This window comes from Metarhizium robertsii (genome assembly GCF_000187425.2).
Source record: "Metarhizium robertsii ARSEF 23 chromosome Unknown MAA_Scf_1, whole genome shotgun sequence".
Classification (NCBI taxonomy): domain Eukaryota; kingdom Fungi; phylum Ascomycota; class Sordariomycetes; order Hypocreales; family Clavicipitaceae; genus Metarhizium; species Metarhizium robertsii.
In genome coordinates, this window is record NW_011942149.1 from 5,208,642 (window position 1) to 5,225,725 (window position 17,084).

General features: G+C 51.4%; 4 protein-coding genes across 4 annotated transcripts; 1 reads left to right on the top strand and 3 right to left on the bottom strand.

Annotated features, from left to right (window-relative positions):
* Nucleotides 1–747: 747 nt before the first annotated feature.
* MAA_01991 (HECT-domain-containing protein) lies at nucleotides 748–6,819 on the bottom strand (the record flags this gene model as incomplete). The annotated part of the gene is made up of 4 exons (XM_007819989.1): nucleotides 748–944; nucleotides 1,002–1,151; nucleotides 1,231–6,371; nucleotides 6,479–6,819. The coding sequence occupies 4 exons, from the start codon at nucleotides 6,817–6,819 to the stop codon at nucleotides 748–750; spliced, it is 5,829 nt and encodes a 1,942-aa protein (XP_007818180.1).
* Nucleotides 6,820–10,304: 3,485 nt separating this feature from the next.
* On the bottom strand, nucleotides 10,305–11,732 carry MAA_01990 (2-oxoisovalerate dehydrogenase alpha subunit; the record flags this gene model as incomplete). The annotated part of the gene is made up of 2 exons (XM_007819988.1): nucleotides 10,305–11,078; nucleotides 11,154–11,732. The coding sequence occupies 2 exons, from the start codon at nucleotides 11,730–11,732 to the stop codon at nucleotides 10,305–10,307; spliced, it is 1,353 nt and encodes a 450-aa protein (XP_007818179.1).
* A 1,279-nt stretch (nucleotides 11,733–13,011) lies between these two features.
* Nucleotides 13,012–14,004, top strand: MAA_01989 (ubiquinone biosynthesis methyltransferase coq5; the record flags this gene model as incomplete). Its single annotated transcript, XM_007819987.2, has 2 exons — nucleotides 13,012–13,283; nucleotides 13,347–14,004. 2 exons carry the CDS (start codon nucleotides 13,012–13,014, stop codon nucleotides 14,002–14,004), a joined length of 930 nt encoding a protein of 309 aa, XP_007818178.2.
* Nucleotides 14,005–14,616: 612 nt separating this feature from the next.
* On the bottom strand, nucleotides 14,617–16,813 carry MAA_01988 (Ser/Thr protein phosphatase family protein; the record flags this gene model as incomplete). Its single annotated transcript, XM_007819986.1, has 2 exons — nucleotides 14,617–16,517; nucleotides 16,591–16,813. 2 exons carry the CDS (start codon nucleotides 16,811–16,813, stop codon nucleotides 14,617–14,619), a joined length of 2,124 nt encoding a protein of 707 aa, XP_007818177.1.
* Between the last annotated feature and the right edge of the window lie 271 nt (nucleotides 16,814–17,084).

Consider the following 17,084-nt stretch of genomic DNA (forward strand, 5'->3'; position numbering starts at 1 on the left):
ACCACATGTAATTTGGAGGATCCATGGTGTTCAGGCATAGCGCTATTCGTTTTTTGTTTGACATTGTATCTTTGTTAGTTCACACAATCAAACAACATACAGACTTTCATTGTGATTCACTACATGAAATTATGCGCATAGCACTTACGCATGGCTCACGCGTAAATACATAATATAGCCGAGGTGCCCCCCACGCATCATATACTCATATTCGATGAGTCAGAGGGGCCTCATCAGAGCATAGTAAACGACGTATCTATGCATCTCCCACAGAAAGTTGCCGTCATATGAACAAAAGTCAATTTCTATACCTAACTGCCATGCCTGATTCATGTGTTTGCCTGTCTGCACTTCGTCACTTTTCTTCGTACAATAGGAACCAATTTTCAAAGGCTTTCAGAATCATCCGTTCCAGCTTTGCTCGAGAAAGAATTGTTGAAGCCGGCATCCATCACCAAAAGCCTGCAAATGCAATAAGTATGTCACAAGGTTTTCATCCGTCTATCCATTTTTCTCTCCGTCGCTTCCCAAGACCACCATTACGTTCTCCGTCATGTCATTAAATGCGCCAGTGATTGGTGGGAATGCTTCAAATGTGTAGTACACAAGACGCTTCATGTTTGCAGAGTTTGGTGTGAAAGAATTAAGACATGGTCAAGTGCAGTTTCATCCGGGTTCCGTGTGGTCTTTCTTGAAGAAAGGTAGGCGGTGTGTTTGAAACCCTCACGACCATGATCGTGTAAGTTATTATGATAGGTGAAAGGCACCCTGGCCCTCCTTCATCGCCTTGTATAGTTGTTTTTTCATCGTCTGGATAGTAGTGTAATCGGGTAACTTCAAGTAGTTGACGCACGTCATGACACTGGGTAGGTAGTCATCAGATGTGTAAGGGTCCTCGCTTGGTTTGCATACAACGGTAAACATTGGAGTCAAGCTTCGGAAGCCTGTTGCAATTGTTAGCATCTTCGTGTTTCTGACAGATGGAAAGCAACAATGCTCACCTCCAATTGGAAGCTTAGGGCTACCCGTAGTAAATTGCAAAAAGTCACGTCGCTGTTGCACGTCAAACTCGCTCATGGATTGTAGCAAGTTCTTCACGCTACGGCTATCCATGTTGAAGCCATGATCGGCCTTGATAGAATCGGTAAGAGCTGGAAAATGAATCACGTTAGCCAGAGTCTCCATTGCAACATTTGTGACGCACGTAGAAATAACTTAGGGATAGCATACTCTCTAAAGACCAATCCTCCTCAACTTTTCCAAATAAGCTCACAAGCTCATCTGGAGTGAACGCACTCAGTGCAGAGTAAGGGAAGACTTGTGAAAAGCCGCTTCGGAACGCGTCGACTTGCTGACGGACACCAGATCCGAGAGTCATATCAATGACCTTTTCAAGGTAAATGTCCACGTTCTCGATGGTTACACGCTTGTGAGATCCATGATCCTCAAGTTCAATGTTAGGATAACCCGGTAGGGTGAAATCCAGGCACAGATCATCCAAGCGGACGTTATCAATCACAATGGACTCTGTATCTGCTACTTTCTGTGCAGCCGTACGGTTGGGATCCTCGTCAATCTCCTTCTTGGCCAGTGCAAACTTCTTGATCGTCTTCAAAGAACGAGCAAGACCAGGATCAACTATTTTGACGGCCCCAAGGGAAGGTTTAATGCCTGTACTTGGAGCATCGCCGATGCGGAAGAATATCGGGTTAAAGTGAATATCAATAATGCGAGAATCAATCATTGATCGAGCGACGAACTTGCCAAGCATCTTGAACAAATGGAGGATCCGCTCCCCATTAGGCGCTGAGAGCTCCTCCTGGTTCAGAGGCCGTGGAAATAGCCCAGTCTGGCCTGTCACAAACTCATCGGATCCAACTGAGTCCATTTCACGCCAGAGTTTAAGCTTCTTCTTGGAGAATTCCTTTGATACCGTTGAGTAAAACTCCAGGGTTGGTCCCAAGCCAGTGCCGACTTCCTCGAAATACTCCACCTCCAGGATACTCTGGGAGGCACCATACAGGTCCATGACCTTGAGAGCCGATTCGAGAATCTTGAGTCGCGAGATTCGGACTTTCTGCCGTTGCAATCGACCAAGAAATGGCCGATCATTGTTGCGGTCTCTACGGCTATCTTCAGACTGCGCATTCTGCCACCTCGCCATCGATCGGGCGTATCCGAAGGACGTGGACTGGAGGAAGAGATGTCTCGTCTCAAAAGGGAACAAGAAGGGATACAAGCGAGCCAAGTCCTCAGACCAGCCAGGGAGGCAGCTGCTGGCTACAATTAGGGGCTCCTCCAACTGCCTGTTCAGTTTTGCCGTCAATTTAGTGTTGACAAACTGGGATAAAGGTTCCACGTTGAGACTTATAGAACTGTTCCTATTCTCGGCCAAGACATCCTCAATGTTTGCGTTCAATTCGTGCAAAATATTGAGCAAGCGCAGGATGGAAGCCGTAGTTGGGTTCTTCGCCAGAGATGCGGGGATGCCATTCACAGTTTCGCCTTCACTGTCTTGGTTGCTACCAAATGTAGCAGGTTCGGTAGTTGGCGGTCCAGGGACACGGCGGAATTTGATAGGGTGTGTAGCAGACCAGATGCTGCGGCTCACAAGTTCTTCAGAAGTAGAAGTGGATGTATGAACAGCTCGATAAATGGTGGTCTCGTTCGGGATTACTTTACTGTCAAGGCTGAATTCGATATGCCAGTCTTGGGGAACGGCTTGGAGAGCCAAAGAGTACGACATGGGTGGTCGCGATGTCGCAGGAGTCGGAGTTCCCTGCCCCGAGGATGGGGGCGGCGGAGGCGGCCCTCCAGGAACAGTAGCGCTGCTACCACCACTGCGGCTAGTGAAAAGAGCTGAGCTGGAGGGAGTAGGAACTCTAGTTCCATCGTCCTTTCTTGCAGTTATTTTCCCGCCAGTGGCCACCTCAAGATTCACGGCAGAAGGATCCGGCCCAGCTCCGGTGTGGTCTGCGTCATCCATATCCTCATCAAGCTCCCCTACGATTGCATCTAGGGCACTGCCATCTTCCAGGTCATCTTCATCAGACATTTGCTTCTCATCAGCACACTCAAGAGTATTCTGCGTGTCGTCCCCATCGGTTGGTGGTGGTCGCGATAACGGTGTCTCCTCAGTTGATACTACTTGACGTCTTGAGGAACGTCGTAGAATACCCTTGTCATGGGATGGGCCAGCAGAGGGATCTTGCGAGGTCGCTGGGGTGTTGGGCTGAGGCATTGACCGGTTCTTAGACCTTCGGGAATACCGGGAGCTCGACGGAGTTGTAGTAGCTGCAGGAGGTGGAGGAGGCGGAGGAGGCACAGAGCCAAACGATGATCTTTCAGTGAGTCTGGCACCAGCTGCACCAGCTGTGGTGCTAAATTGCAGGCCTCCCATGCCGGCCACAGCAGCGAGGGCTCTAGAGAGTCCATCTCTACGGCCAATTGGTGGCCGTTCTGCTAAACTTATCCGAGGTCGAAGATAATCGTCCAACGACTTGAAGGTGGCAATTGCATGAATCGATACCATGATATTCCTGTACGGTCGGGGGATGTTGGACTCGTCGTCTGCCACAAGGCGAAGTCGGATTTGTTTACCAAGCATCGACGCAGGGCTGCTTCGGTTGCCATCAAAGGTGTTGTGATGAACGGTAAGCACTTCAAAATGCTCTGACCTACTGAGCAAATCTTGCATTTTGTGTACCAGAACGCTGAATGGCGTAGCGGGCGAATCTGCCGTCGCCGTCTTTGGCTTTGATTTGAGAGAATAGCCCATGAAGATCTCGAGGAAGGTGGATTGGGCTGACCGGGCAAGTTCTTCATCAGGGTTGCTAAAGATATCAAGTAAGGTCTGTACGAGTCCAGAGGCCAACAATTCAGCACTAGTAACACTTTCCAGGACGTCAGTGTCGAAATATGACGCAAGCTGTGAGAACAGCTCTTTGTCCTTTTGCGCTCCACCAAGCGTAGCAGAAGGCCGTTTCAGATAGTATGTTTCCAGCTCCGTGGCCAAGTCAGACAAGTCATGTAGGATAAGTGTAGCTTTGTTTTTCATGATTTGTGCATGTTCCCCTCCTTCATGGGTTTCGAGGAATTTTTTAGCAACATTCCGAATCCGAGACGTCATTGACTTCATATCCGAGATATAACGATGGGGTGGCATGTCCACTGACATGGTAGACCCACGGGAACTAGCAGGAGACATATCGCCAGGGACGTGATCGCCGTCGTTTTCTTCATCATCGTCCGCGTCTTCGTCGTCACGTTCATCTTCATCATCGTCCCCAGAAGAGTTATTGTCGTCGTCCTCTCCAGCCTCGTCACCGTTATTCTCATGCTCCTCTACTCCTACAACATTGGATGAAGACTGCAAGTGATTGCCCGACTCATCTTTCGTGGTGTCCTGTGGCTTTTCTTCGCCATCGCCCTCGTCGTTTTCGTCCTCGTCTTCATCTTCCTGTTCCTCATCGTCGTCGGATTCTTCCTTCTTCAAGTCCAACGGGTCCTCTTGAGATGCCAGCTTGTTGATCTCGTGGATGACACCTTCTCGATACAATTGATATCGATAAATGGACTCGAGTCTGCTTACAAGAAGTTCCGTGGCTTGCAAACCTAACATGACAAGAGACGGGTGGTCTTGTTGTGATAAAATTGATGCTAAAAATGATGCGTAGGGCACAGGAACCAAGGCTTCTACGAGAATTTCTTCATCCAAATTGGACAGCATTTTGAGTTGAGCTGTAAGCACCTTTTGTCGAACACTGAGATTGACTGTGCTTGAAAAGGCATCTGTAAGAGTAGGAAATATAATCAAAGCAAACCGACGAACTTCAGGCTTGCATTGTTCCAGGAGATCAAGCCGCTTGTCATTTGGGCTCCTTCGGCTTCTACCACCAACAGAGGAAGGAGTGATTGGTTCAGTGGATGCATGAAGCTCAACAAAGTCTCCAAATGCAGGGTCGGCATTTCGGGGTAAATTTGGCAGGAGTTCGCAAATAACGTTAAGTGTCTCCACGATTTGCTCCCTCGGGCGGTGGATGAGGGCCTGCATCACGACAACGCTGTCCAGTTTGGAGGCAACGTTCTCAGTTCCGCTTGGGGGAGAAACCCCCGTCAAGATTTGGTAGAGAGTTTCCACGACGTTTAACTTGAAAAGTTCGGCAGACAATCGCGGACTAGCCCGTGCTGTAAAAGCCAGGACTCGAAGAAACTGTGTATGAATACTAGACCCAATCAAATTCGTAGTACCAGGGACCAGGAGACGCAAAACGGCGCGAAGAAGATCGACACTGACAAGCTCTTCAAGCTTGGCTGGCTGGTACTTGAAGCTCTCAACAATGCCTGACACGCAGAGGGAGGCCTGCTCCACAACCCGTTGGTCGCTGCTATTGAGGACATTGAGGAGGATGGGCATAACGTCTTTGACGACAGGGAAGGAATCGTCAGGGATGTTGCGACAACAGTTCGCGGCTGTGGTAACTGCAGTTCTCTGCGTGCTTGTTGCAAAGAAATCAAGGTACGACAAGCAGGCAGTCAATCCACCTTCTCTAACGATATTCGCCGGATACTCCAATGAAATTTTCTCCAGAGTGCTCAGTGCCTGTTCGGCTAGATCGATGAAGGAGATTTCCAGGAGCTTTTGACACAAGACCGGAACAGCCCCTCCGTAGACCACATTGGCAACGCTGGCGGGCAATGCTTCCATAAGGTTAGCCAGACATCGACATGCCAGCAGCATAATTTCTGGGCTCTCTTCCTTGTTCATTAGGAGAACTAGCTCTTTGACGAATGAATCTGGTGAGAAGTGCCCAGAAAGATTATCCTCATTAGATACGAGAAGAATCTCGGACAGTTCCTGTAGAGCAATGACTTGAACCGAAAAATCATCGTCTCTCAGATTATTCAGAAGCTCGCGTAGCCGACCTGTCAGGCCAGACATCATGCCTGTCAAAGCCCGGAGTGTGCTAGAGAGGCCAGCCACTGCTCCCCCTGAGCCGCCAAAACCACCAAACGGGTCATCGTCGTCATCTTCATCGTCCTCGTCCTCGTCCTCGTCTTCATCTTCGTGGTCATCATCATGATTGTCGGATCTAGGTTGGTCATTTTCATGCCCATCCTCATCATGATCTTCACTACTATCATCGCCAGGATTCTCGATGGGCGGTGACGGAGGTGGTCCAGGTTCATCATTGTCGTCTGTGCCGGTCATTGCGGTGTCTTGATCGGCGTTGTTGCTATCGTTCCGTCTGGATCTTCGTCTAGCAGAAGTGGGAGTAGTAGAATCGGACTTTTTGCTGCGACTTGATTTTCTGCTGGAAGCCACTTGTCGGCCACTGACCTCGGGGGGTTCCGCCGGGGAGGCTTGGCCACTGTAAGATTGCGGTGTTTAGGTTAGCTTGTGCATATGCACGAAGTAAAAGCATTTAGAAAAATGAGGCCGAGATCAGGGGCGGGGGTTCTTGGGGATTCAACGTACTCGTTGCCATCCATGGCGGCAGTAGCCTTGCCCTTCCTCCGAGTTCCTTGAAGAGTAAGATTCAAGGTGTCCTGTGATGTTCCCTTGGAAGGGGGTTCGGAAATCTTTTGTCTCTTGGACCGTCGACCCGAGTTAGGATGCGATGCCGCAACAGGTGTAGAGGGTTTGTCTTGACTAGTAGAAGAGGATACTCTTCGCTTTCGGTCACCTTGCGTAGTTGGAACTGGTGCGGTAGAAGTAGAATTTGTCCCGGCAGCAGACGGGGAAGCTAGAGAACTGGCTTGATGAGCTGCCTGGCTCGCAGCTTGGCGGGCCGAGGACCTAGTGATTCTGGGAGACATGAGTTAATGAAGCTCTTTAAGACACCGACATCTGCGAGTTGCGATGAAGACCAGGGTAGCAGGTGTAACAGAAATTGCCCAACAAATGAGCAAGCCCGAAGCTGGGTGTGCCTGGGAAGGTCGTGCCGAACGGTGATACTCTCTACCAGTTGGGCGTGACGAGCGGGGGGTAAACAAAATGACAAAAATTGAAGAAGCCGAGCAAGCTTTTGTGGCAAGGTATAGTGTCGCCTGTTTTAAGCGTTAAAATGGCGCTTGCGAGTGATGGAGATGGATAAACAAAAGTCTGTGGTCCGACGTTGGCAGTGAAGCGTAATTTAAAATTTCACAGGGATAGGGCGCGAAAACAAGTAGATTTCAGTAGGAAGCGCCTGGCGTCGAAGTAGGGACTTCCAAGAGAATCGATGGCCACCTGTAATATCACCAGGTCTGTTCGAAGGCTGATTGCCAGCCAGACACAGAGCCGGGCTATCGGGTCAAGTGCAACGGAAGAGACGGTGCTGGGTCGAAATCTTTATCAAAGTTGGAAAGTCGGGCCACAGACTGGGTCAATCAAACCGAGGCGAGGAAAAATGATGGATGGGGACTGGCGGAGAGATGACGATGACTCTCAACTAGATCGCTGGTCGTGTTTGAGCTCGGTGCAGAAACCATGCAAGAACACTTGAAGCATGATATCATAATTGAAAGCAATGAAAAGAAGCGAGGATAAAACTCAGCACGTCGAGCATCGAAAACCAAAGACTTGGGTAGTTCCGGTAACAGTCAAGGTCGCTCTTTCCCTTACCTTTGAGGGGGGGCGGCAGCGGCAGTCGCAGCACCAGAGGCTGTCGACGTCGACGAGGCAAGTCGCACTTCGTTGTCACCTGCCAATGTTCGTTCTGCCATGCCCGGACTACGCCATCAGGAGGGCAGGCGCGGGTTCGCTGAGAGGCAACGACGGGGAAGGAACGACGAGAAGAGAAGCAGCCGAAGTATGTGGGGATATATGTACCATAGAAGGCGTACGTACGGTGCACGATGCGTGGTGTGCGAGGTACAGTGAGTAGCTGGGCTCGATGATGGGTTCTCAGGAGTATTTGGTGTTGTTTTGTGGTCGGGCCGGCCGTTGGGTATTGAGACGGTTATGGGCAGGCGAGCAAGTGACAAAGACGGAATGGCACACGGTGAACCGTGACGTCTCGGCGTTTCGTTGTTCCCCGTGCCTACGCTACGCCAAGTAATGCTGTGTAGTCGATACGCATCAGTGCGTAGCAGATCTGGAAGCGAGATCCGGTAGCAGGTGGTGGATAGGATTGTCTTGGGTGCTGTTGACTGAACGGGAGGAGGTGATGATGGATGTGTCAACTGCTGTGTGCGGTCGGGCAATGGGCTATGGCGATAAGATGGACATGGTCATGGCGGGATGACAGATGTAAGCCGTGTGTTCTGCAATGTCGCTGTCGAGGTTCCTGCCTCTGAGTGGTTGGTCTTGCTCCAGCCGTCCCCTTTTCTTCACCAATCAGAGCCTGGTGCTGGGTCCCTACTTTGACGTAACAGCTGCTCCACTCGCGAAGTCGAGTGTCATGATCTTAATAAGTGCATCTCACGCCTCCGCCCCGAGCAGCGAGTTTGTTCATCCTCTCACCTCGTTCCTTTCATTCCCTCTTGTTTTTCCCGCACCTGTCCCAGCTAATGGCAAAAATATGGCACTCAGGCTCAGGCGTGCAACGCTGCGCATGTATCGATATTGGTGACTGAATCTATCCCATGGACACCAGGTAGAATCACTCCCAAGTCTCCAACTATACCCAGCTCCGGAATCTACCATGATAAGAGATACTCTATGCTGCTATTTTCACATATCCGTTTCTTAACTCCCTGGCCCAGCAAAATGCAATTAGAGCTCTCTCTCTCGAATAACGACTGTCCTCTGCTGATCTAGACTTTGAACACACTTGTTGGCAAGACGTTCCTCAATAGCTAGAGAAGAGGAGGCGAGCGTTTATGGGAGGTGGGGAAAAGGCACGCTGGACCAGCGTCGTGACGAGATAGCTGCCTTGACGGCCGTCAGGCATGCGATGTCGGCTCTTCCATTTATCGGTTGCCTGGTCCGAATTGCACTTCCCTTTCGGCAGAGGACTAGGGAACGAGCCGGCCGATCTGGTCACGGTCGTATGCTGGTTCGCGACATGGACCTATCCCCATGTTGAGTGACGCTGGGTCACCTCCAGCTTGGAACCACATGACTCTTTGGGCGTAAGTTTCCTGTGTATATTTTCACAAGCAAATGCAGCACTTGCCAGCACTTGCCAGCACTATTCCTACAGCAAGGTCTACTAGCGAGTTGGACCGTTTGAAGGATCAGACGTACCGAAGAAAACGGCCCATGGGAAAGCGGACTCGGAAGCATAGGGGGGTTGTTACGAGAAACCACTTCACAATCGCACCACTCCTATCCATCTAGCGAGGACAACTGTACTAATTTGCCAGTTCGTCTTCCTGCTCTTTATACCTAACTTCTGCATGGTTGGGCCGCGGTCAGGTTTCCCTGTTGTGGCTCCATCTGCAGACATGAGCCGCCTCGTCACAGGGTGTAGGGTTTGATATTAATATAGTCCCATCTTATCTGCAATACGTTAGTGGAATAGCGATACTACGACTTTTATCACCAACACGAACATACGCGCTGCTTAAGAAAGGAGCAAAGGCATTTCCTAGTTATCGTAGAAGCTCCACGTGGTTCAGCTTGCTCCCGCCTTCGGCCCTCAGGCTTGCAGGCCAGGACGATTACAAAAGAGAAGCTTATCAACACGATTCAAAATGCAATATACAGAGAGGTAATAAGAGATGTTAGATGCCCGATGAGCCCAAGATCGATTCGCTTCGTGTCGAGATGCAAAATAATCCAGTCAGGCCGTTGCCTATGAATATGGCCCTTGTGGTTTATGATAGAACGCCTCAGTGTTCTCCTTGTCCCGTCAGCCATGGACATTTTACTCTTTGAAGTCTTTGAGCACCTAGCTATTCCGTGCGTTTGATTCCAGCTCTCTGTGAGTCTTCCACAAGTTTTTCCAGGGCAATAGTGTTGAGCCCGCCATAATTAATAGTAGAGCCCCCATTGTATGAGTCAGGGTGTCATAAGAACTCGTTCTTCAGACAATAATATTGCTCAGCCGTGTGCCACATATACCTCATTGTTCCTATAATTCCTCCACGGCACTCTAATAATTTCAAAGCATATACATGGTACAATCACTTTGACGAATGACGAGTTTTCGCGCATAGATTGACTAACAAGGCCTATATACAGGTCATCACAAGTCAGTCTCGTTTTTTTAAAGCCAGCGGCATAGAGGCCATTCTGCACGCTGCTTCCAAATCAAAACAGCACGTGGCGAGCCATTCCAACGAATTCATAAAATTTATTCAGCATAGCGCTAGAGTTTTACACGTTTATTAATTTTTTTTTCAGTCACCTTTAACTCGTTTCCTACATGATCCATCTACACCTTCAGGGACTCCTTGCCGCCATCGTATTCTGAAAAGTCATACTCATCAGGATACTTGTCCAGCATGTCGCGAAGCTCCTTGATCTGCGCCTTCAGGTCGGGCGTCAACTCCTCATAGACGTCCTCAAACATAGTCCGCAGCGCAGGCTTCTTCTCCTTCTCGGCCTCGGAGAAGCCTTTGAGGATCTCCTTTCGCAGACTATCTCTGGCCTCCTTCTCCTTGGTTTCGTCCCAGCAACCCTTAGCCTCCATCCACTTTCGCAGGCGGGTGATTGGGTTGTCGCGCCTCTTCCAGTCCTCGACTTCGACGCGGGCGCGGTAGGCGAATGAGTCGTCGGACGTGCTGTGGTGGGAGACGCGGTACGTCATGCACTCGATGAGGATAGGCTTGCCGCCGTCCTGGAGGGCCATTTCCCTGGCCTTCTTGACGGCCTCGCGCACGGCCCAGATGTCGTTGCCGTCAATGCGGATCGTGTCTATGCCATAGCCAATGCCACGACTGGCGATGCCGTCTCCGCGGTACTGGTCCAGCGTGGGCGTCGAGATGGCGTAGCCGTTGTTGCGGCAGATGAAGATGACGGGGCACGAGCGCGTCGCAGCAATGTTCATGGCGGCGTGGAAGTCACCTTCGCTGGCAGCGCCCTCGCCGAAGAAACATACCGCCACCTTGGCCTTGGAGTTGGGGTCCTGCAGCTTTTGCATCTTCAGGGCGTAGCCGGCACCCGATGCCTGAGGGATTTGCGTTGCCAGCGGCGAAGAAACAGTGTGCTGTAGGGGACGCAATTAGCTTTTCAAAGGCCAGACTACCGGCATGGCCGCGGCCAGCGCAGACGGTATACTCACGATATTCAACCTCTTGCTGCCGTAATGAACAGGCATGTTCCTCCCCTTGCCGGGGTCATTCTTATTCGCAAACAGCTGCGACATAAACTCCTTGGTGGTCATTCCCCTCTCCTTGAAAAACCCTTGCTCTCTGTACTGGCAGTACACAGGGTCTTCTGGATCCAAAACACTCGAACTGCCCACGCTGACAGCCTCCTCGCCGGCGCTCACCATGTAGAAGCTCAGGCGGCCCTGTCGCTGGGCATCAAACATGATCAAGTCCATGATTGAAATAAACAGCATGTCCTTGTACAGCTTCACCACCGTTTCGTCCGAGATGTCAGGCTGGAAAGACTGGTCAACCACGGCGCCGTGCTGATCGACCACTCTATACGTAGGCAGGGCCTTGTACGACTCGGGATGTTCAAAGCTCAACTGCGTCGTGAAGGCGCTCTTCAGCGCACCAGGGAAGGAGACATAATCGGAATTGGGTCTTTGGGAAACGCTGCTCGCGGCGCGGACGGGTGTGGCAAAGGCCGTCTTGGGGATGGACGTTGTCACCCGTCGGATGGGCAGGTTGCGGATGACTCTGGACTTCATGGTGAGAATGGGGGGTTCCGGCTCTCACAACACGATGTCTCTTTTTTCTCAAGCGAAAAAAAAACGGTTGTGATGATGCTTTAGCCGACGCCTCGGGAAGCAGCACAAAAAAAAGACGAGTAAAGAATGTCAATCGTGTTTTCGGCCCAGTTGGCGCGGAGAAAGTCTACAGACTGCGACAACATTGAATGGTTGTCGACGGCCTGCGGCGGCGATGACGCTTTGAGCCGACAGAACCCGCCACCTCGGTCGGGTCTATCCAGCACCCAAACCCCGGATTGATGTGGGATGGGGCAAGAAAACCCCGGGAGTTCAAGAAAAAATTACCCCAGCCGATTGCTCTGTACATAAATTGATCCGCTTGAAACACGGCAGCCAAGAGCCATCGGCTATATTGACATCCTATTACGCCAATTGGAGGCTGGCATTCGTCCCACGGACATTTGTGCTACGCGTTGCACTCCATAAGTTTGCTATTCACAGCTCAGACTGCGAGTGCGTACGGAGCCGCGACTGTGGCAGCTGGCAGCTTCTGTTGGCGGTTGCACAGGTTCGTATGGTTTGTAAACAATGGATATCGAATTCATGTCAATTTTCTGCCTTGAAGTGCATGTCGTGTAAATCCGAGTGTCTTCACCTGCAACCCCCTTCATCCATATCTGCTGCATGTGCAGATTGTAGCAACCAGCCATATCGCAAAGCCATACATACAACACCGGGAATCAGGTTGCAGTTACAAACCCAGATCACGCCGACATGATGACCCCCGGAAGCAGTCTCGCGCTCCTCATCCTCGGAATCATGTCCCTGGTCGGCCTCGTCTTCTGGTTTTTCAAATCCCAAATCAACAAGTATGTCAGCGCCCTGCTTGCCTACAAACGCAGGCTTACCGATGCCGAGCAGGCTGCTGAAGACTCAACCGCCGCCACGTCTACGTAGACGACAACAATTCGCCGAAAAAAAAAACTACGTCTGTTTCCTAGATTTTCTTTTCCGTTTTCTTTCTTTTTTTTTTTTCTCTCTTAATTTTCCCTTTTTTTTTCGCTTGGTTGTTCTACCAACCCACATGATTCTGCGCATCTGCAACTCACCCACCGACGCCACAAGACATCACAAGTGTGGCTCGAGCTCCACCCTGGTCCTCCCATGTCGCAAATTTCCATACTACTACGGAGTACATACTACGGCCAACTGAACCTCATACGACCCTATATTCATTCTCACGACCACACTCCGCCTCTCACCACCTAAGCACCGCCAATTGCGATACCCTTTAAAGATGGTGGCACCCCGAACTCTGCGGAGCTGTACAATCAGTTCCTTTCGACCATCAAGATGTCTCAACCGCACAGCCTCCCGCCCTTTTTGCACAACCCACTTGCGCCGGGAGCAGCAACAAACTCCAACGGCACATCGCGAAACACACTTTGGCTACGAGACGGTGACGGAGAGCGAGAAACAAGATCGCGTCGCAGGCGTCTTTTCCAGCGTCGCCGAGTCGTACGACAAGATGAACGACTTCATGTCCCTGGGCATTCACAGGCTATGGAAGTATGTTCCTCCAAGATCGCCATTGCCTCCCACACCAATACTAACTAACACACGCCTCCAAAGGGACCATTTCGTCTCCTCCCTCAACCCGGGAGCAACCACGCCCCTCGGCAAGCCCCAGAGAATGCTCGACGTAGCCGGCGGCACGGGCGACATCGCCTTCCGCATGCTCCAACACTCACACGTCCACAACGCAAACCCAAACATCCACATCACCATATCCGACATCAACCCGGACATGCTGGCCGTCGGCAAGCAGCGCTCCCTCGACCTCCCCGCCTCCTACCAGTCCAACCTCTCCTTCCTCGAGGCCAACGCCGAGATGCTCCCGGCCCAAATCAAAGACAACTCTCTCGACCTGTACACCGTCTCCTTCGGCATCCGGAACTTCTCCAACATCCCCGCTGCACTGAGGGAAGCCCATAGGGTCCTCAAACCAGGCGGTGTCTTTGCGTGTCTGGAATTCTCGAAGGTGGACAAGTATCCTCTCCTGAATGCCATCTATAAACGGTGGTCGTTCAGTGCCATCCCCTTGATTGGCCAGCTAGTCGCCGCTGACAGAGACAGCTATCAGTATTTGGTGGAGAGCATTGACAGATTTCCCAGCCAGGAGGCTTTCAGGGACATGATTGTTGATGCCGGGTTTGCCGTGTCGGGCGATGGCTATGAAAACTTGACGGGTGGCATTGCAGCCATTCACAAGGGAATCAAGCCGTTGTAATATCGAATCAGCTACGTGTATGATTAATTTTGCTGTATAATAGTGTATTAAACTACAAAGGTACAGCGACCACGAGTCAAACTATAAAAAAAAAGAAAAGGAAAGGGGAAAAGAATCTTCATCCCATCATCCGTCAGCACAGCACAAGCAATTGGTATCATCATAATCAATCACCTTTGGTCAAACAAGACTCTCACTTCAGGTCACCTTTTTGCCACACTCAACAGCTCAGTGCACACAAGCAAGCATCGTAATGCCCAAAGCGAAGAAGAAAATGTAAACAACAAGATGCGAACAAATAAACTCCATACAAATCAAATTAAAAAGTAGAAAATAGGGGCCAAGTCCGCGACTGCGAAGCCCCGGTAGGCTCAATATCTCATTAGGTACACGTACACAGAAACGCAGCCCAAAACGGCGGACCCTTGCGAGACGCGGCTCTTTTTCCTCTCCTCCCTCCAACCTTGCTCCAGAGCTAGAATCAAATACGACAAGAAAATTGATGCCAAGAACTATGGCTCGGTTTCCATACGTGAGTGGGAAATGTCGAAAAAACAGTGAGGATATTCAATGAATCATGAGAGAAACAAGTGGCAACTAGCCATCACTTCCTCATTCCGCTGGCGTTGACGGGGTCGCCGCTGGGGATGAGGCGCCACCTTCGCCCTTCATGCCACCGCGACCACGTCCACCACGTCCTCGATCACTTCCCCGTCCGCCCCGGCCACCTCGTCCGCCGCGTCGGTTGCTCTCCGAGTCGCTGTTGCCGCCTGCGCTTCGGTATCCGCTGGCTGTAGCGCCTCCACGCGCATTGGCGCCCCAGGTTCCGGCGCCACCGCGGTTACTAAACGTCTTCCCTTCTCTGTGTTGGAAAATCTTTACAAGGGGCCGGGTCCGGTCTTCTTGAGTGCGTGTCTTGATCTCCTCAGGCAATCGAGCCATGGCAGCATCTCGGTCTTCGGTAGTCTTGAATTGGACAACCTTGTTCTGGTTGCCCCATTTCTCAATCTTGACAATCTTGCCCTTATCGGCCTCGTCAAATAGGTCGCGGCACTGGTCCTCGCTGCTCACGTTCATGATGAATAGGCCAATAATGTCAGAAGCAAGAGTCTTGGGAGCGGGAGAGGAAGCAGGCTCGGGGCCGTTGGCAGATCCATTTGGGGCGGCTGAAGTCTTTTCATTGTCCTTGCTGCCGCCAGACTTGTTAGATGTCTGGCTGGGCTGAGGAGTGGCAGGCTTGGCTGGGCCAGGCGCCGGAGTGGTTGCCGAAGCACTCTTTGGCTGCTGTGTTGATGATGGCTGTCTACTGGCTGGGGCCGCGGGTTGTGCAGCAGCAGCAGGAGGAGCAGGAGTGCTAACAGTAGGAGCAGCAGTAGAGACAGAAGGGGGCGGAGCACTGGCAGCAGTAGTAGGGGGAGCAGCTCCTGGCTGCTGCTTGGCACCACGATGGGAAAAGTTGAAGCCCTGGGCGCGCATTTCCGTTCCAATACGTCCATCCTGAATTTCCAAGACTAGATAGCCAAATGCAGCATCAGCAAGGTTGAAATTCCACATATTCTTGAAGGCACTCTCATCAACCTGGCCCAAAGCAGCCTGACCGGTCACCGGACCGCCAAAAGGATTACCACCGGCGGCAGTAGTGGGCATCTTTTCGACAATTTGTAGCGCGTTCTTGAGCAGATTCTGCTGTGCTTCGTTCTGCGCAATGGCTGGCTCGACCTCACCTTTCACAGTCTCCCAGACATCGTTGAAGGAGGCCTTGGATGCAGCCAGTTTTCCGCGGTAGTGATCCAAAGTTGGATTTACGCTGAATTCGTTGTATGAGCTTCCATATCGGAAGTGCAGTCCAGCGGAAATGGAAAAATCGGCCTTCAGAGCAACAGAGAGCTGATTCAATATGCCCTCTCTGGCAGGGGAGGCATGCGTGATAAAAATTCGGGTTTCGGTAGGATCGTAGACTCGGTGCGCCGTATCAACAAGCTCTCCCATCTGTAACAGCGTCGTCCACATAGTGCCTTGGCCACCAGCAATGGTGGTTCGGCCTTCACCGTTGTCAAATAACTTGTGCATGACAACAGCACCACCAAGGCCCAGCAGTCTGAGCTTGACACCACCGACCTCAAGAAGCATGGAGCGAGCTTCATCAATGATATGTAAGTTGGGAACCTTGTACTCGGAGGACCGAAACTTTTCCAACACTCGAACGTCTTCGCAAGCACCCCAAACGGTATAGACGGGTACATCTAGCTTCACCTCTCCGCTGAGCAGAAGGGGAAGCTCGGAAAGCGGGAGGTCGCTGGGTGGGAACCGGGTCTTGACAGGCCCATTTCCGCCTTGTTGGATTGCCTTCTTAACAGGATCGGGGATCAGGGGAGAATATTGAGCGACATGCTTGAGGGTCTTTTCGGCAATACGTTCCAGCGACGTGTCGTCATAAAAACCGAAATCACCCGTGTGGATGATGTGATCGGCGCGAGCCTGCTTTGCGAGTTCGTTCAAGGATCTCAGATTTCCTACAGCGCAAAAGATAAGTCCAAGTCCATTGTGGCCGCCGTACCAGCTCCCGGGGCTGGTGCAAGTGCTCACCTCGAACATCAGCAATGCAAAGAACTCGAATAGGGCCTGACTGAATAACTCTTCCTTGGTTCGGTAGTAGGGGGGCGGCGCCGGGTGGCAAGCTGCTGCCGCCGTTTTGCAGATAGCCCTGGCTGTTGTAGGGTCGTGACTGGAATCCGTTAGTCAAGGTTCGTGGAGCAGACGTCCTTGCTCCTAGAGGAGCAGTCCTAGCAGTGGTGAATCTAGCAGCCATGGGAGGCACGTGGGGATGGTTGTGTGATGGCAGCGGGAGAATCCAAGGGTTTGGGGTCTTGCGCTGCGTCGGTTGTGACGATGACAGGAAAGAGAAAGGAGACGGGGGATGGTTCGAAGATGAGAGTGGTGAAACGCAAAATACAAAGCCATGCACTAAACGGTACAGTCAGGCTTGACAGGTGTTTGCCAGCTTCTGCCAGCTTCTGCCAGCTGCCCGACCTGCGCCAGGATGGAATTGGCGGTGCGCCAGCAGGAAGGAGCAAACGAGG